At 36.1% G+C, this 19,751-nt stretch overlaps 1 protein-coding gene across 2 annotated transcripts in view; it reads left to right on the forward strand.

The window, feature by feature from the left end:
* ANGPT1 (angiopoietin 1) overlaps window positions 1–18,611 on the forward strand; it is a 140,916-nt gene extending 122,305 nt beyond the window's left edge. The window contains exons 8-9 of one of the 2 annotated variants that reach the window (XM_070940376.1): window positions 5,287–5,417; window positions 15,359–18,611. In XM_070940376.1, the coding sequence (XP_070796477.1) occupies window positions 5,287–5,417; window positions 15,359–15,519 (292 nt within the window). In that variant the 3' untranslated portion in view covers window positions 15,520–18,611. Of the gene's footprint in view, window positions 1–5,286; window positions 5,418–5,951; window positions 6,085–15,358 lie in introns of those variants that run through there. The other variant, XM_070940377.1, reaches the window with a different exon arrangement.
* Window positions 18,612–19,751: the final 1,140 nt, after the last annotated feature.

Here is a 19,751-nt window from a genome sequence, read left to right on the forward strand (position 1 = left end):
ATTTGGATTTCCTTATTTTATGTATTCACAGTTTACGTTCACCATTTCTGATAGCATATTTCAGATTGTCACGATGGAATACATGACAGCTAATTTTTTAAAAAATCTAATCTACTAATTAGATCACATATACCATTGCATAAAGTAGGCAATGAAAATGTCAAAGGAGAACAAACAATAGTCCTGCTTTTCCTTTTGGGATGTTGGCACATACATACGCTAAGCCAGTTCTTGAAATAGATGCTGTCAAATCTTGAAATGCACAAGTAGCAAGCAACATGTTTTGTTTGTTTGTCATTTCACATTAAACTCATTTACTTCTTTCTTATACTTCATTCTGCCTGCTGGCAGCCATAATCTCAAAACGTTCCATCTGTGCTGCAGCCAATTTCTAAAGCATAATTTGAAAGAGGTTATTAAACCATTAACACTAGAGAAATCAAAACCAAAATGTGTGATGGTCCAGAGAGAACTTATTGTTAAAGCACATGATCTTCTTAGCATGGAAAATCTTGATAATATAAACAGGTATAAGAGAGGGTCACAATTTCTTTTAGCAATGCTTTTAAAACTCCATCTACCTATCTTGCTTGTATGTATAAAATATTAACGTATTGATCAGGTTTTAGTTATTTTTTAATAATAAAAGGGCTTAATGCATAGTTCATAAAATATTGCAGGCAATTGTTAAATGGAAGGCAAATATAATATTTTGGTAAATAATACTAGGGATGCGTGAATCTTAATATAGACAACTTGACTCCAAAAAATTGGGACTGATTCATTTCATAAACAAAATATTTCAATCGGTTTAATGCAAGGTATCAAATTGAGTCATGACCTTTTTGGAAACATTCAAAGCCAATTCAGAAACTCACATGGACTTCATAGATTTTGCAGAGCCTTCTAATATGTAATCTCAGATATAACATAGTCAATTTTAGAAACACACAGAGGCAGACAGATTTATGTGTAACATTAGCAGAATTGCAAAGAGAATTCTCATCTAGTTGCTAACATACTTTCCATTCTCTGATAAAATCTAAGGGTTTGACTTCCATTTAAAGTTCAAAAATCCTCTGACCTTTTTCTCACCCAAAACTGATGTGGGGGTTTTGATTCTCAATGGTTCAATGGAATACAACATCATGAAAATAGAAGCCCCCTACTCAGTTGCTTAAGGTCTTCACCCCAATAGATGTGTTTCAGAGTAGGTTTTCAAAACCTGTTGCATATGTAGTTGGGATTTTTTTCCCTCCCGTTTTAAGCTGTAGCAGAAGAGAAGAATTGGCTTACTACTGTATGTATTAGTCTGCATATATTGCATCAGTGAGGATGATAGCATTTTAGTTTGTACTGTGCAAGACATAGAGATTCATACATGTTCTGAATACAAGTAAGAGAACAAAGATTAAATATGCGTTTTACATTTACTTCTAGTAAAAATGTAGCGGCTATAGCTATTTATACAAAATCATATTGATGATCTAGTTCAGCTTTGGTCCTGCTGACTGTATCAAACCTTCAGGGTCTCAACCAATGCTTTATTCCATCCCTTGTTTTTATTTTCAAGAAATCTTGATCATTTGTCATGGAATGTATTTTGTATTGTATCTCAGCATTCTTCATTACTCTCATTATTTTGGTTAGAGGAAGCCTAAAATGTGATGTTGGAGAGAACATTGATGTTGTATGAAATGGAGACAGAAGGGATTAGGTTGACAGAAGAATATTAGTTCACACACTAGGTGTAGGAGATGACCAGACTAAGCCCAAGTGAGGAGTCAAATGCAGCCTCAGTCATGAGTCCCTTCTCACCCACAAGAATCTAAGTCCAGGCTACCTTAAATTCCTTTGACTCTTACCTACCCCCAATTTGTTTTGGCCATTAGTAGTTCAGTTTCTTGCAGAGAGCTGAAGCTCAAAAAAAAAAAAAAAAAAAAAACTTTTGTACGCATTTGAATTGCCTGGATTTTCTAATTTCCCTGGGGCTAACATTTGTTTTGTGCAAACAGAGTTTGTGAGAATATGAAACAATATAGAAAAAGGGATGTAAGTATACAATATGCATAGGAATATATTCCAAAAGTAGAAAGTAAAATAGATGAACTTTATGGGAATTTGCATGAACCACTATGTAGTCAAAAAGGGCTGAAGCATTTTTTTAAAAAAAGTCCAGGTAACAAGATAACATTGGATATGCAAATGCCTGCTTGATTCATTGGCATATAAGAAGGAGGAGGAATAAATAGTACAATCAACCTTGCACAATTTTGTTATTACAGCCAAACTCAATAGAAGTTTTTTTAGCCCTCCTGTGGAGATGATTTCCTCATCTGCTCTAGATAGTGGAGCTGACACCAAGCAAAAATTCATCATTTTTAGTGGATTTTACATCCAAATTTTTGAACTTTGGTGTTGGAGAAGACTCCTGAGAATACCATGGGCAACCAAGAAAGCAAATAAATGGAACATTGAACAAATAAACTCAGAGTTCTCAGTCAAGGCACAATTTATCCTACTTTAGACACATTATGCAAAGACTTAGTGTCAGAGAAGCCTATAATGCTGGGAAAGAAAGAAAGAAAGAAAGAAAGAAAGAAAGAAAGAAAGAAAGAAAGAAAGAAAGAAAGAAAGAAAGATTTTCATTAAGAAAGAGAAATACAATAGCCAACATTTGTAGTAACTGCAGCATAAATCTCACATATTGGTATAGTATTCTCCTTTCAGAATTTGTATTATGAGGCTTTTCAAAGATTACTGTATTTTTCGGGGTATAAGATGTACCCCGCTGAGGGGGTTTCAGAGGCTGAAAAAACAGCCTCTGAAATGGAGGTTTCAGAGGCTGGGGGGAAAAAAAAGCAAAGCGAAGAGCTCACAACCAACGAACCTGTTGCTAAAGTTCACCTCTGGGAACAGCTGATTGGGGGTATTCTGGGAGGACGATCTACCCTCCAATCAGCTTTTTCATATTTTCCTCCCCAAAAACTAAGGTGCATCTTATACTCTGGTGCATCTTATAGTCCGAAAAATACGGTATATTACCTAAAAATAGGATGTGCAGCAGCATCTTTCCAAACATCTTTTGAAGTTGGTTATTTTTTTTTTAAAAAAAAGAGCACCAATGTCAACATTGCAATATAAATACAAGATTGAGTATTGCAGGCCGTTTGCACCCAGTTTTCTATCTTTCCAAGAAATGATCTAAACTTTGTGTTCTTTGCATAAACATCAGATACTTGGCCTGCTGACATTACACAAAGAATGCAAACTCTGTTGTATGATAATGATATCAACTTACATGCAACTGAGCTACTCCCACAAACACTGATTACCCTACATTTCTGATGATCCTTATCATTATGACCATTCTCACCAATTTGGTTCTAAGAATTGCCAAATTATTCAAGGAAGTTTCACATATCCCAATTTAAAATGTATATTAAAAAAAAAAAACCACCTACTAGCCTTTTATCTAATATCTTCATAGTGGCATATTCTATTCAAATTTGATTAACTGATGTCAAAAAGTCAGGTTCCATTCTTTTATGCTGACATTGGCTTCTGTAAGTCTAGCATGGGTGATGTACTGATGATCTGTGACAGTTTAAAATAAGCTTGGAGATACCATATCTCAAAGTCATTTTTCTCTCAGCACTATTCCATAGGCATTTATTTTCCTCTTTGGGTGGGTAGGGGGGAAACCAAGATAATTTACCAAAATGAGCCATCAATGTCCAAACCACTAAATCTAGAAAGCTTTAATCTCAATTTAGTTTGTTTATATTTAATTTAAAATGCATAAAGACAGGCAAAAAGCTTTAAAATATATTGCTTCCAAGCCTCATTTGTATATTGCCTTAGAAAACAGTATCTAATTGGCACTGCTAACTGTGCCTTATAAAGATGTTTTCATAACCAGTATTTTTTCCAAGATATTTTATCTTTAGCCTACATTTGGAATTGCATTTATCACACAATTAGCTGATTGGCCACATTTTTTCTAACACACACACACACACACACACACACACACACACACACACACACACACACACACACCAGAAACAATGTTTAGCTCTTTAAAAAGACACATGTCAAAATATCATGGATCACGCCCTTAAGCATAAATAGGCAATATGTAACTTTCACTGCCATCTGACATATTTATCTGAAATGGGAATTCTCTAAATAATCTTCTTCTAGAGTAAATTGAGTAGAGGACTGAGATCTCACAATTTTTCAACAGAATCTACTGGAAAACGCTATTATAAAAAGCTATCCTGGAGTTGCCATAGAATTAGACATTCTGATCTAATAGGATATCTTGAATGAAAGCAAAAGAACAATGCACCACAGCTGCTTCTTTATTGCTATATAAAGATGAAGTGGCTGGGCAGATAGAGTTTGAGTGCAAATTTCAAGAAGGAAAGAAAAGGTGAACTGGAGATTGTTCATCTATATTCTATATGGGACAGGATGCAAGTATCTGTTGTTGCATGTTAGAAAACTCCTTTCCTCTGGGAAGCTGATCCAAGATATTTTCACTTAAGATAAAGGTAAAGGTTCCCTTCACACATATGTGTCAGTCGTTCCCAACTCTAGGGGGCGGTGTTCATCTCAGTTTCAAACCAAAGAGCAAGCGCTGTCCAAAGACGTCTCCGTGGTCATGTGGCCGGCATGACTAAATGCCAAAGGCGCATGGAATGCTGTTACCTTCCCACCAAAGGTGGTCCTATTTTTCTACTTACATTTTTTACGTGCTTTCGAACTGCTAGGTTGGCAGAAGCTGGGACAAGTAACAGGAGCTCACCCCCATTATGCGGTACTAGGGATTCGAACCCTGAACGGCCTACCTTTCAACTGACAAGCTCAGCATCTTAGCCACTGAGCCACCACATCCCTTTATTTTCAGTTACCTGGTAGAAAAAAGATTCCAACATCCAGTCTTGTTGATGTGGAGCACCATTTTTGAGGTTCTGTATAGGTTGCTCTGTGTCTTCTTCTTACTCTTTTTAATGAATCTGCATTGTTCATATACTTCAACTAGCATAATTATTAATAACTCAGTTGTTGAGGTCTTGGCCTCGGTGCTAATTTCATCTGAGGGAAAGGAATCAGAGAAATAAATTCTTAGCAACATGCCAGAGAATCACTTTTCTGGTTCTCGGATTTCAGAAATTTCCTAGATCTGTTTTCTTGAAGACCCAAGTTAAGGGCAAATTTTAAATAACTGTACTTGATAATATCTCCCCTCTCTTAACACCTTCTCTTTTTCTCTCTCAGGCTGTATCTCAAGGGTCATTCTGGAACAGCAGGAAAACAAAGCAGCCTGATATTACATGGTGCTGACTTTAGTACCAAAGATGCTGACAATGACAATTGTATGTGCAAATGTGCTCTTATGCTAACAGGAGGTAAGCATCCAGTTACAGAATCATACATAATGTTTGGATGAAATGACAGAGAGGAAGAGAACATGATTACACTATTTCTGAATGACTTTTTTCATTCTTATTTTTTCAAGGGATTTCAGTAAAGTTTGAATATGGAAAACTTGTACCAGTGGTGGGTTTCAAAATTTTTTACTACCAGTTCTATGAGCATGGCTTGGTGGGCGTGGCAGGGGAAGGATATTGTAAAATCTCCATTCCCTCCCCACTCCAGGGGAAGGATACTGTAAAATCTCCATTTCCTCCCGATCAACTGGGACTCGGGAGGCAGAGAATAGATGGGGGCTTGGCCAGTCAGAATTTTTACTACCGGTTCTCCGAACTACTCAAAATTTCCACTACCGGTTCTCCAGAACTGGTCAGAACCTGCTGAAACCCACCTCTGGTTTGTACCCTTGGCTTTCTTTACTCCATAACTAAAAGCACACACTTAAGAAAGAGACAAGGGATCAAATGAAATAATAAGCATAATGAACTCATCTCTTTGGGCTTTTTCAGTCTAGAAAGTCTGATCACCCAGGAAAATTCAGAATGATGAAAATTTATGCAACAGATAACACCAAAATCAGTAGCTGTATACTTCACACCTCCCAGTGAAAAAGCTGAAAAACATACAAGGCAGCAAAAAGAAATTCTCAGTTACAGTATGCTGAGAATAAGATTTTTAAAAATCCAAAAACTTCCTATTTTCAAGGCAAGATAGCTGTTGATAAATTGCAAAGCAAATGTTGTAATAGCATTAATTTATCTTTTGGATCCCAAATGTGTAAATGTTCCTGGTTGGGTATTAATTTGAGTTTGGTTGGGTTGTAAAAACTCTGAATAGATTAGTATGTATGTTTATGTTTTTACCATATGCATCTTCCTACAAGATAGAAATTTAAACATTTCTCAATAATCAGACTTAGAAAGATGTATTGAAATAGCTTGGTCCCAAAACCAGTTGTGAATATAACTTAATAAAACAATTCATCTTAGAAATAATTGTATTCTGGACAGTAAAGTTCCTTATCAGACTTCTGTTGGTCTTGGCGATCCATGTAGACAGCTCATTCATTATAAAGTATATAAAATATACATGAGTTCTGTAGCTATCTTTGATAGACTGGGTGGAATTCTGTAGTTTCTCTGAGAAATGAAGAATATATGTGGCAAATAACAGCATATATGAACTGAGCTGCTGACTAAAATAATCAGGGTTAACAACACTACATATGCATTTCTTGTTTAATTTGACATAAAGCAGTTTCTTGTAGGGAAATTAAATCTCATTTTGACTAGCATCTAGTCAAAGTTCTGTCAGGGATAGAACTTCAGAGTGTTGTGTATTTCTTTCTGTGTGTGTGTGTGAGAGAGAGAGAGAGAGAGAGAGAGAGGGATGGAGGGAGGGAGAGGGAGAGAGGGAAGGAGAGGGAGAGAGGGAGAGAAGAGGGGAGTATAACACATGAATCCAGTAGACACATCTTTTTCAGAAGTAAGTTACAGATCTTTAATGGGAAATGTTTTCCATTTATATAGACAAATATTCCCAGAATCCTTTGTGGGCACCTATTATACTTACATTTGAATAGAATTAATGAACAACAAGTTATTGAAGATCTGGGAAAAGATTCATATACATAAATAGACATCCTATTACTTATTTCCTGAGTACATAAGCATTTATGCAATCATTTCTTGTGATGTTCTTTGCAGCACACCTGGAGCAAAGATATTAAATCTACCACCCTCTACCACCCTAGCAACATTTTTATGCTTCTTTTTCACTAGTATATAAAATTACAATATACTCCTTGTTTAATAAGAATCAATGCCATCTATCATGGCCTTTGGAAATATTTTTCTAATTTTCATATAATACATTACTTCTTTTTTATTCTTCAAGCAAGTAGATTAGATGCATATACTTGCTTTCAATTTAATCTAGCATAAATCCAAAGTATTTGATTGGATCTTATTTTTAGCTGTAGCAGTATTGGTACAACTTGAAATCAAGTTAGTTGTTTTTTCCTACTTATGAGTAACTAAACTACTATAGTTTATGGTATGAACAAATAAATACTAAAATCACTTTAGTGGTGCTTGTAAACTAACGAAACCAAAACAGGAAATTTGTTAGTTGAATTGCTGTTACAAGTATATCCAATCAATTTCAACACTTCATTTATTTATAGCAGGAAATTACATTATAAGATAAAATTATCTTATAAGTCAGGAGTGAAGCTATATACAGTCAGCAGTAATTACTAATTATAATTGTTAATTAGCTATATCTTGTTTCTGGCCATTAAATTTGTAAATTTTTGTCATGGTGTATTACTACCCTGTTCTATAAATAGGACTGAAGGAGAAAAAAAGTGTATTATTTGTATTACCTGTATTATCTGTATTCGGTCATTGTTTATCATATAGTTAGGTATGTATTTCTTTATTTATTCATCAAATATATATGGCCGTCAACCTCAGAGAGTCATACAAACAAAAATATAAAACAATAACAATATATAAAAAACAGACATTATTAAAAATCATAAAAGTTAGAAGAGTTTAGAAGTTAACAGCAACATGGAGTCATCTCAGGATCTCACAGTTCCCCTGGGACCTCCAAGCCTGATGACATAACAGGTCTTGAGGTACTTCCAGAAAATAAACAGGGAAGGAGCTAACCTCCATATAATAAAATAATAATATAATAGCGTAACATAGTGTAGCGTAGCATAGCATAGCATAAGGTAAAGTTAAAGGTTCCCCTTGCACATATGTGCTAGTTGTTCATGACTTTAGGGGATGGTGCTCATTTCTGTTTCAAAGCCGAAGAACCAGCGCTGTCTGAAGAAAATCTCTGTGGTCATGTGGCTGGCAATACCAAAGGTGCATGGAATGCTGTTACTTTCCCACCAAAGGTGGTCCCTGTTTTTCTACATGCTTTTGAACTGCTAGATTGGCAGAAGCTGGGACAAGTAAAAGACGCTCACTCCGTTATGTGGCACTAGGGATTTGAACCACTGAACTGCCGACTTTCTGATCAACAAGCTCAGCGTCTTAGCCACTAAGCCACCACATCCCTATAGTGTAGCATAGCATAGCATAGCATAGCATAGCATAATATAATAATAAATATATGCAATATACCAATTTCTTAGCACCAAAAAATCTAATACTGTGTGGACTTCTACTCTGAGCCAAATCAGGAATAAATTAGCTACTTAGCGCTGGTTCTAATTTTTGTCCACATTTTCCCTTAATCTTTTCCCTTGTTCACATAAGGGAAAAAAAACCCTGCATCTTCCCAGGAAAGTTACAATCTGAATGGGTGCTGCATTAGATTAAGATAGTATCTGATGGGATTAATCTGTGATGACTGATTCAAGCAAGCAAGTCATTACTTGTTACTGTTGACAAGAGAAAAACATTCATGTGTGTGAACTGGATCACTCAGATCAGAGATAATAAATGGCCTCTCAGATCTGACAAAAGGGAACCTACTTAATCAAAGTAGCCAGTCATGAGCTCTAAAATCTACAGTCTAGTAGATTATTCCTACAGGCATAATTTAGGTAGACTGTCATCCCATCCTGTGTTGGAATTCCTAGAGTTTAATTTGACTGGTTAAGAAAAATCCCACAAAATATTTCATGGTATGACTGATCCTGTAAAGTGGATTAGTAATAGATGCTACCTACTAATCCATACTTTTGGCAGTGTAAATGGTTCCAAGAGCTGCTTGTGTAGACTTAACTCTGAAAAAGAAACAAACAAACAACAAACAAGAAAGAGGATTAGTTTCTTCTTTCTTGTTCAGCTTTGTCTTAAATTTCTACAAGATTACGTTCTTGTTTCAGTTTACCACCAGTTAATCTGCTTTTTTTGTTGGTTATTAGCCCCTAAGGTACAATTTTGTAACAAAATAAAGGTCAACTGATCAACATAGCAAAATGCAAGAATATATCTGGCACCAATTCTTCCCAAAGAGTTTGTTATGAAGTGTTACTTCAGGGGTGGAGTTTTATAAATATGCAAAATATGCAAAACGGGGGTGAAATAATAACCCAGTGGATTCAAGCAGAAGAGTATAACTCCCAAAGTTATGGGTTAATTATTGTTACTAATACTGCCGGTGTATAAAAACAATGGCTCTTTTCTTTCTGATACTGAAGAAGCCAAAAATATAAAAGTCATAGCAGAAATGAATTCAAGGCTTCGTCAATGAATTCGTCCATCATCTCCAAAGATTAGATAGGAAATTCAGAATTTAAGGTTTATATTTTAAAAAATATAAAATAACAGTATCTAAGCATTTTAGTTTGGGAGGAAAATTGTTAGTTGATAGAGCCAAAAAAATCTGATACTCTGACAGCATTCTACTAATGATGTGCAAGGAACTTGATTATTATTTACCTGCTCTGCACTTAATTATATCCTAGTTTAGGCAGTAACCTGGCATTAAAATTTAACAAAATCAGCACCTAACATCCTTCTCCTTTAGGGGGTAAGAAAATAAAATAATTCAACCTTAACGTCACCAAAAAATGAACCCTAAAATTTCGTCTCATAAATAGGATTTTTGATAGAATAGCAATAGCACTTAAATTTATATACCACTTCACAGTGCTTTATAGCCCTCTCTAAGCGGTTTACAAACTCAGTATACTGCCCCCAACAATTTGGGCCCTCCTTTACTGACCTTGGAAGGATGGAAGGCTGAGTCAACCTTGAGCCAGTCAGGATTGAACTCCTGGCAGTGAGATGAATTAGCCTGCAATACTGCATTTAACCACTCTGCCACTCTACGGTTCAAATGATTAAAATCATGTTTTCATACAGTAAGTTACTTTTCACTCAACGTATAACTTTCTTGTGAAAGTGACTGATCAGAAAAAATCCACCAAGGATTTCTGTCTCAATAGATCCATCAAACCAGATTTTGAAACATTTGAATTGAGAAGACAAAAAGAAGTCCATAGCCATGCTCTTTCTCTATTTTTTTTAAAAAAATCCAGACAAATTTCAGGTGCCAAATAATTGTGGAGGAATGGAATGGAAGTTGATTGTGTTTGTAGGCTACGCCTTAAACCTAAAATGCAAAGCTGATTTTATCTGCTTAGTGTAGTTATTAAACTACACCACCACCAAAACTGAAATTCAAAATTAATCTGGAAATTTTCAAAAGGAAATAATATAATATAATTAATATTTATAAACTAATATAAATATAATATTTATCATCAGAGTTTCATACATCAATAATTTACTCAGAAGAAAGAATGGAGAAAATGGGAATAATGATGAAGTCGGTGGAGGAAACTACATTTGTGAGCTTTAGTTCAATAAACTTCTATTATACATTCTTAATGACTATTGCAATGCCCTACCTCAAAGTGGTAGGGTTAGAGGTGAAAGAAGAAAGAAGAAAGGAAGAATGAATGAACAGAAAAAGAAATTGGGGGGGGGAGAAGAGTAAGACTGAATTGCATGCCTTAACTTCAAAGAGGTTATCAGTGGACATGTATAGTAAATAATGAATATGAAAACTTCTTGCAGATAGTCTTCGGCATTGAACCATTGGTTTAGCGACAATTCAAAGATGCAATGGCATTGTAAAAAGAGATAGCTGTCACAGCATCCCCACAGTCACATGATCAATTTTTGGTTGCAGTGTCCCGGGGTCATGTGACCGCCATTTGCCACCATCCCAGCCAGCTTTTGACAAGCAAAGTCAATGAGGGAAGCTGGGTTCACTAACAACTGCAGTGATTTGCTGAACAAGAATGGCAATAAAGGTCACAAAATCAGGTGTGACTTAACTACTTTGCTTACCAACAGAAATTCTGGTCCCAATTGTGATTGTAAGTTGAGGACTACCTGTATAATAGGGGGGATTTAAATGCTGGCATGTTGAAAACTGAAAGGAAAAGGAGGGTCATTCCATTATTAATTTATGAGTTCAAAATGGTTTGACTTTATTTTTTATTTCCTATAATTGCATCAATTCACCAGTATAAAGCATCGGACAGAATCGAACAGTTTTATGTAAAAACCATAGGGCTTCTCCCCATCTCCCAGCATTAGAAGTGAAACAGTAAAGCTTAGAGAGCTAGAAACATTAAAAATGAAAACCAATACTTATGATTTTACCAAGCATGCATGTTCCCATAAGGTTCTGCCTTGCCCATTTGAGAATCTAACTAAGCTCTGCTGGTAAAACGATACACTGATTCCCTACAATCTAATTAAGACTGGTTTCGATTGTTTGAGTTCATTTCTCTTCAGTGCCATCTACAATGGAGGAGAATCTGGAAATGTTTGTTTCTCAGTGATTTATTTGGCCATGTTTATCTCTCAAAAGTTTGGCTACAAATATTTAAACAACAAAAAAAAAAACCTGCTGAGGACAGAATTTGAGCTCAGATGTCTGTATATTTTTAAGAAATAAATGGTGCGTCTTTCCAATTCCTTCCATGCTGACGAGCAATCATGCTTTCAAATTTGGGAGAGGAGGACACTTTTTAAGGCAATAATCCATGCAATTCGTCAGTACAGATCAGGTTTTTTGCATCTTGGTTCCTTTACCATAATTTGATAAAGGTGAACTAGAAGGCCATTTCTCTTCCCTTCACCTTAAGGAAGTGTCCTATATACATCATGACTTGTAGTATAATGTGGATTACATCATTTTGACAAAAACACCAGATAACAGGACAACAGAGTTGGAAGGGACCTTGGAGGTCTCTGGTCCAACCTCCTACTCAAGCAGGAAACCCTGTATCATTTCAGACAAATGGTTTCCAATCTTTTCTTAAGAACCTCTACTGTTGCAGCACCCACAACTTCTGGAGGCAACTCATTCCACTGATTCATTGTTCTAATTGTTCCTAATGGCAGGAAATTTCTCCTTAGTTCTAGGTTGGTTTTCTCCTTGATTAGTGTTGTGGCTCCGTTACCTGAGCCTGTGTCATCGGCAGGAGAGGACTTTGAGAGTGAAGGAGAAGAGTTGGCAAGGCCTCCCTCTCCAGGACCCTCCTCTTTGGCAATGCCGAAGGGCAAGAGATAGGGCCGGGGCCAAGCACATCCACGCAGCCACAGATGGACAGTGATGAGGGTAATGAGTCTTGGCTGGATCCACGCCAGCGTCACAGAGATAAGCGCGCGCAACAGAAGAAAAGGCGTGCCCGAGATTAGGCTGAGTCACTGGACCACACCCCACAGGATATAAAAGGGAGCGTGGTGGCCAGTCAAATCTTGTGATGAACAAAGCTGAAAGCTTCCACGCCATTCTGCATTGCCAGACTTTTGCTGTAGATTTTGCTGGATTATCTCTGGACTTGATTAACTCCGTAATTATTGAGCTGTTTCTTTTGATGTATCAGAAGTGGGGAGAAGTTATCTCTCCTCTTCGTAAATAATAAACTCATGGCAGGCAACCACTAGGTTGTTGCCAAGTTCCGTTATCATAAGGAAAAGGATTTTGCCGGCTGGTTTGGTCTTTAACTCTTGAACGTCTGTTGGTATGTGTGCGTGTGGTTGGGGACAGAACAATTAGTTTCCATCCATCGCTTCTCGTCCTGTTTTACAGTGTTTTGGATAAAAGGTTAACTAACCCCCTCTTCTTTGTGGCAGCCCCTGAGATATTGGAACACTGCTATCATGTCACCCTTTCTTTTCATTAAAGTAAACATATCCAATTCCTGCAACCGTTCTTCATATGTCTTAGCATTCAGTCCTCTAACCATCTTTGTTGCTCTTCTCTGCACTCTTTCTAGAGTCTCAACATCTTTTAATTTATGGCAACCACAACTGAATGCAATATTCCAAGTGTGGTTTTATCAAGGCATTATAAAGTGGTATTAAAACTTCACATGATCTTGATTTTATCCCTCTATTAATGCAGCCTAGGACTGTGTTGTCTTTTTTGGCAGCTGCAGCACACTGTTAGCTATTATTTAAGTGATTGTCCACTAGGAGACCACATCCTTAAATATCTTTGTGTCCTATGTTCTAAACTGAATTATCTGGAATTATTTCTACTAGAAATGCCAAGGATTGAAATTGGATATATATTTTTTGCATATACTCTTAGAAAATTCACTGTTGATTGAAAAACCCTGGAAATCAGTTTAACAGATGTTGCTCATAGTTTTAATATTTAACACAAACAAGAAAAATGTTCAATTAAATTACCCAATGGGCTATAGCTTGTTCTAGCACCAACATCTCATTAAAAATCTGTCCATGCAAAAATGCCTATGAGTGAGGTGTGGTAACAGAGAGATATCAACTATTTTGTTTTGGGTCTGCAGGGAAGAAAATAAATAGAAATAATATTAGTTGTTTTGAAAAGCAAAGAGTAAAATAACAAGAACTGATATGATAGAATGTAACATGCTGCAAAGCAACCACCTAAACTGGAAACCTTAAAATATCCAAAATCTTATCTTTAAACTTATTTGGGAACTGTAAATATGTTTATTCATTGCATAAGCTTGCATGGTGATAATGTTGAAACCATTCAAGGCTTTGCTATACTATAGCAATTAGCTCACAATTAGTTGAATATGAAGAGTGGTGTACCTAAAAACATAGACTCTTACTATCTGAAAATCATATTTCCATATTAATTAAGAAAACTGGGTTTAAGCTTGAATAACACTAGATGATAAAATTTGTAAGGCCAGGTTAAAATTAGGGCCCACTGGAATAGTGAGTAGTCCACTTTCTCAACATTCAGTTATTCATAATATTACTTTAGCATTTGTAATAAAGTAAAATATAATATTACTTATAAAGGTAGATTGTGATTTTCTTATTTGTTATTACAAAATATGATGAAAAGCAGATTTGAAGATCCACAGCTATAGTTTATGGCAACATTTGTATGCAATTTTTATGCTGAAATTTGAAATGGCCACAAATGTTATAAAAATTAGTTGTTCAATAAAAGGGAAGCAAGATAATACATCTGATAATATATAAATTCTGCTGGGGTTAAATTTGTTTTGTTTTGTGTTCCAATAGATGCTTAATCAGGTAAAAACCAGGAAGAACTCAATATGTCTCATATTGATCTTTATATAAATCCACAAAGATCATTAGAACAAGAAGGGTTATATTTACCTGAATTAATTGAATAATTAAATAATTGACTTTTCAGAAAGCAAAAGGAAAAAAAAAAACCACTGCTTTAAACATTTAAATTGTACTGCTCTAAGAATTTGCTCTATTCTACACATACACAGAATTCTTAAATTAAGAGTAAGGAGAATGAACCTGAAGTTCACCTAGTCTGTCTTTCATTCAAACGTAGTGGCTCTGTTCTCACAACAAGCTTAATTGGGTCAATTGTATGTTTAGTGTGAGAACTTCAAAATAGCATCACTAGATCAGTTGTCAAACTGGTGGCCCACGAGCTGAATGGGTCACACACAGGCCATGCCCACCCCAGCTCTGCAAAGGCAAAAAACGTTGTGATATGTCACAATATGTCACGTGACACAATCAAGTTTGACACCCGTGACTTAGATCAATGAAATTCCAACTTGAATTTAATTCAGAATAGTTCCTGCTAGATCTGGGGTTAAATTCACTGTATCTAGTCAATAAACTCTTTTCTTCCTATCCAATCTGGATTGCCCACTCTTTCTTAGTGGGCACAAAATATCTGCTGGGCGGCGGGGGGGGGGTCTATTAAAAAAGACTGAGCTTGCTTTTTGTCTTTAAGAGCATGCTTCTTCATTTCTCCCTTTTGGGGAAATATAATATTCTGCCTTTTTAATATTTCCCAAAATATTTCATTCTTTGGGTGGGGGGCTTGGCTTTCCACAATACATTTACTCATCAGCTTCATATTGCAAACCAAAGAATCTATGGTTCAATAGTTAATGAGTCTGTTTTGTTCCCAATGTTTCTAGGTTGGTGGTTTGATGCCTGTGGTCCTTCCAATCTCAATGGGATGTTTTATTCAGCTGGACAACACCATGGAAAAATAAATGGGATCAAATGGCATTACTTCAAAGGTCCAAGTTATTCATTACGTTCCACAACTATGATGATCCGTCCCTTGGACTTTTAAAGAGGCAATAAGATAGTGGGCATCTGAAGGACACCTTATGTCATCTTTAGGAGCAGAAGGTGGAAACTCCCTGAAAATACTGAATTCCAACATCTTAGCTGTCTTCAGATCTTATTTCACTGGCTGCAGTAAACAAACACAAGTTGCTGTCCAGCCCGGGGACAGGTGAAACTGTGGATTATGAATAATATAAAATAGCTTTTGTGGCTATTCAGTGGACAACTTTAAGGTTCGGTTGCCGCAAATAAACTGGTATCTTTTAACCAAAGCCTCTTTTTGTTTTGCTTTGATCAAGAGGTTTTTTTTAAAAAAATATAGGACAAGCAAACCAAGTGCCCTTTTGGAAAACAGAAATAGAATCTAATGGATGGCAGAAGATGTTTGTCTGTCAGGAAAATGGTATCGACTCAATGCACACAACTGCTATTTATTTGTAGCCCCTTAAAATGCAACTATTGCCTTACAACCTGGCATCAAAAAATGTGATTGAGATGGAAAACTTATCTTTAATACCAGAACAATATGGTATATATGAGTTATTTCTCATTAAACCTATTTCAGACATGGAATATCCTTCAAAGAGACAACGAATCGAGTTGGACAGAAAAATAAGAGCAATATGGCGAGAATGGTCAATTGACTTGCATGGCTAAGCTAGGATTTGGCAATTCAGATAATTGGATTCTTCCAAATAATTCAACTATGTTTGACAGCATGATAACAAAAGGAATTATGGATTTTTCTTTCTGACTGCTATAGCTTTACTTTGCTTTATATGACATTTCAGAATGTCGTACGAAAAACAAAGAAAAAGAAAAAGCACAGCTCTTTTTTAAAAATGCAAGATCAAGGTTATTTGTACATAGATTTATGACATGGATACACAAATACAGAAAATATGCAAATATCATAACCATGTATTAACTGGATTTACTTTATCAGTCTTGCTGGTTTGCATGTAAATGTTACTAGTAAATTGCTAAGACTTTCACATCTGTTATTCAACCTTCATTTGACAGAGTTCAGCAGAAAACTATGAGTTATTTCCTATCCTTTATTTACACCTTTGGACAGCGGGTTAGAAATTAAAGAATACAAGAGAAGAAAGAGATCACAGATATGGATTGCAAATGCCATGAATGGAAAGCAGTTATAATTGAGTGGATTAATTTAAATGGGAAAACAAAATATTATTTAAAATGAGTAGGACTAACATGTAGTTCCCTAGATCATTATCTAGATGGTACACATAATCCTGAATTCAGAGATTTCTAAGATTGTGGGTTATTGTGTTTTCTACTTGTTTCCAATATATCTATATCCAATGTATATAGATTCTATATATTCTAACACTCTAATGAGTGTTGAAACCTAGTTCAGATATTTTGCCAAGGTGACAAGGTCTTTCATTGATATTTCATCTAACATTAGACACAACACCATATTAGAGGAACATTGGCAGTTGAATCAAACCATTGACTCATCTCATTCCTATTTTTAAAAAGCATTTTGCAGTAAGCTATGGTCCATCATCTCTATGTATGCTGATCATTTACATGTAAACATGATATTACTTATTTTTATCTGTATCCCATTTTTCCCTTGGGAAGATTATATTAATTTGTTGATTCAGCAATATATACATATGTGTCTTTAAATATTCCCTCAAGATAAAGAGGCTTATGATAAGCAAAATACAGGATGATAATTTAGAACTTTTATGCATTTGGTCTTTTCACTGAAATTAAATGGGAAATTTTGCACCCGGAATTCTTAAGGGAATACAGGGAAATAGTGGACATTCATATACATACCACTTGGCCACTGTGTAATAAATAAGAGCAGAAATGTCAAAGTTCACCCATGAGGAATTAAAAAAAAAATCTGTGAAAAAGAATTCTGAACCTCCAAAGGAAAGGAGAACTGGTTTAAAAAAAATACAGGAGTTTATTTATTAATTATGCAGATTATTAATTCATGCAGATTCATGTGAAATGGAGAGACACTATGGTTCAGTGGCAGACTATATTGACACGTTCTAAATGCTGTCCTTGTATCTTAAGAGCCGTGGTGGCGCAGTGGTTTGAGTGCAGTATTGCAGGCCAATTCTGCCCACTGTCAGCAGTTCAGCCCTGACTGGTTAAAGGTTGACTCAGACTTCCATCCTTCCAAGATCCGTAAAATGAAGACCCAGATTGTTGGCGGCAATATGCTGACTCTGTAAACCACTTAGAGAGGTCTGTAAAGCTCTATAAAGTGGTATATAAATCTAAGTGCAATTGCTATTGCTATATCCAAAAATTGATAAAACAATTTAAATGATACAAGTGCCTACCTGAGCTACCCTATTATCACTGTTAATAATCCTGGACTAGATACAGAAACTATATAATCTGATAATTCATCTTTTTATGCTCCTATCTTTCTGAGATATAGAATGAGCTTCTCATTTTTCTCAAGCCAGTAATTATTCTCTTTCTGTTATTATGTACATGACTGATGGCTCTGAAATTAAAACATCATTGGGTTTAACCAATGCCTGAGCTTTTTTTAATTATTTTTAATTAATAATTTCTGTTGTATCTAATACAATGGTCTCAGCTTTCTCTTAATCCAGGGAAATAATATTTCTTCTATGTATGGGAACAAAACAAGCATTCATTTTAAAAACAAAACATGAAAAAACAAGGATATACCATGGTGTTCTTTGTAATTGTGACAGTTTTCAAGTTAAGTTGTGTATTTATGTATTTGTTTGTATTTACAGTACATATTCCTGCCTAAGGGGTTAATTTGATGTTTTCTTCTGGTTAACTTTCCTAACTGTTCTTTATTCAGTGGTCCCTGCCAACCGTTGCTTTTTCTTTTATTTCAGCTATCTTCATTTATGTCCAAAGATTGTGGTGCTTCTTGTGAGTAGCATTTTTTTTTTAAGTCACCAAATCCAGACTGCTACTGTGCGGACTCCATGGCAAAGGGGGAGGATTTTTAAAAAAATCAAAGCTACTAGCATATTTACTGTTTATTTATCTCTGTTTGAAGAAATGGGGGACATGATTTCTTATCCTTTATAATAAAATGTTTAAAACACGCTAGATGGTTCCATATTTTGACTCATTTGGGAAATGCATTCTTGTGGCAGACCTGCCCTTGAAATTCAACATTTTAAAAAAGAAAGGTGAAGAATATTTCAAATCACAGGCAGAGTGTGCATGAAAGGCTGTACTCTTTACAAGGGAGTGCAATGGCTCAGCGGTTAAAGGTGATGAGCTTGTCAGTGGAAAGCTGACAGCCCAGGTTCGAGACCCGAGTGCTGCGTAACACGGTGGGCTCCCATCCTTGCCCAGCTCTTGTCCACCTAGCAGTTCAAAAGCATGCAAATCAGTGGTGGTATTCAGCTGGTTCTATCTGGCTAGGACGAACCGGTAGTGGTGGCTGCGAGAGGCTCCGCCCACCCACCCAGATGTCATCACATCCCATTTTTTACACTCTGCGCATGTGCAGAAGGACCTGAGCCAGGTAAGTGGGTTCTACTTACCTCCGCTACTGGTTCGCAACGGGAGCGTGGGAAGCTTCTGTGCATGCATAGATCGTTCATGATGATGTCCGGGCGGGTGGGTGGAGCCTCCCGCCACCATTACTACCAAACCAGGAGCAACCTACCACTGACCTGCGCACTCACATTTGCGAACTGGTAGCAAAGGTAAGTGAATACCACCCCTGATGCAAATGCGAGCAGATAAATAGTTACCACTTCTGTAGGAAGGTAACAGTGTTCTGTGAGCCTCACTATATAGGCAGGCTGGCCACATGACCATGGAATAAAAATCTTCAGACAATGCTGGCTCCCTCAGCTAAGAAATGAAGATGAGTACTGCCCCGTATTGTTGGAAACAACCAGGCAGGGGAAACCTTTAAAAACTTTACACAAAAGAAAGTATTTTCTTTTTCAATAATATACCTTTTCTCCTTTTTCTTTCTTTTTCTTTTGATGTTCCAAATGCTGATCTCAGCCAACCAATTATTATACGATTTGGATTTTTATTTCTTTGTTAATTATGCCTGTTCCTCTGGGTCATTTACTTTTTTCGTCATCCTTAATTACTTTTCACTCTTTAATCATTCATTCATGAAAGTTGGCACTCTCAAACCATTTTAATTCTTTTACCCCGAGCCAGATATTGTTTCCCATAGGTATTAGGGAGAGAACGTATTTTAACCATTGCTTTGAA

Source organism: Pituophis catenifer, unplaced genomic scaffold (assembly GCF_029215685.1).
Source record: "Pituophis catenifer annectens isolate HBS135680 unplaced genomic scaffold, rPitCat1.0.hap2 SCAF_3, whole genome shotgun sequence".
Taxonomy (NCBI): Eukaryota; Metazoa; Chordata; class Lepidosauria; order Squamata; family Colubridae; genus Pituophis; species Pituophis catenifer.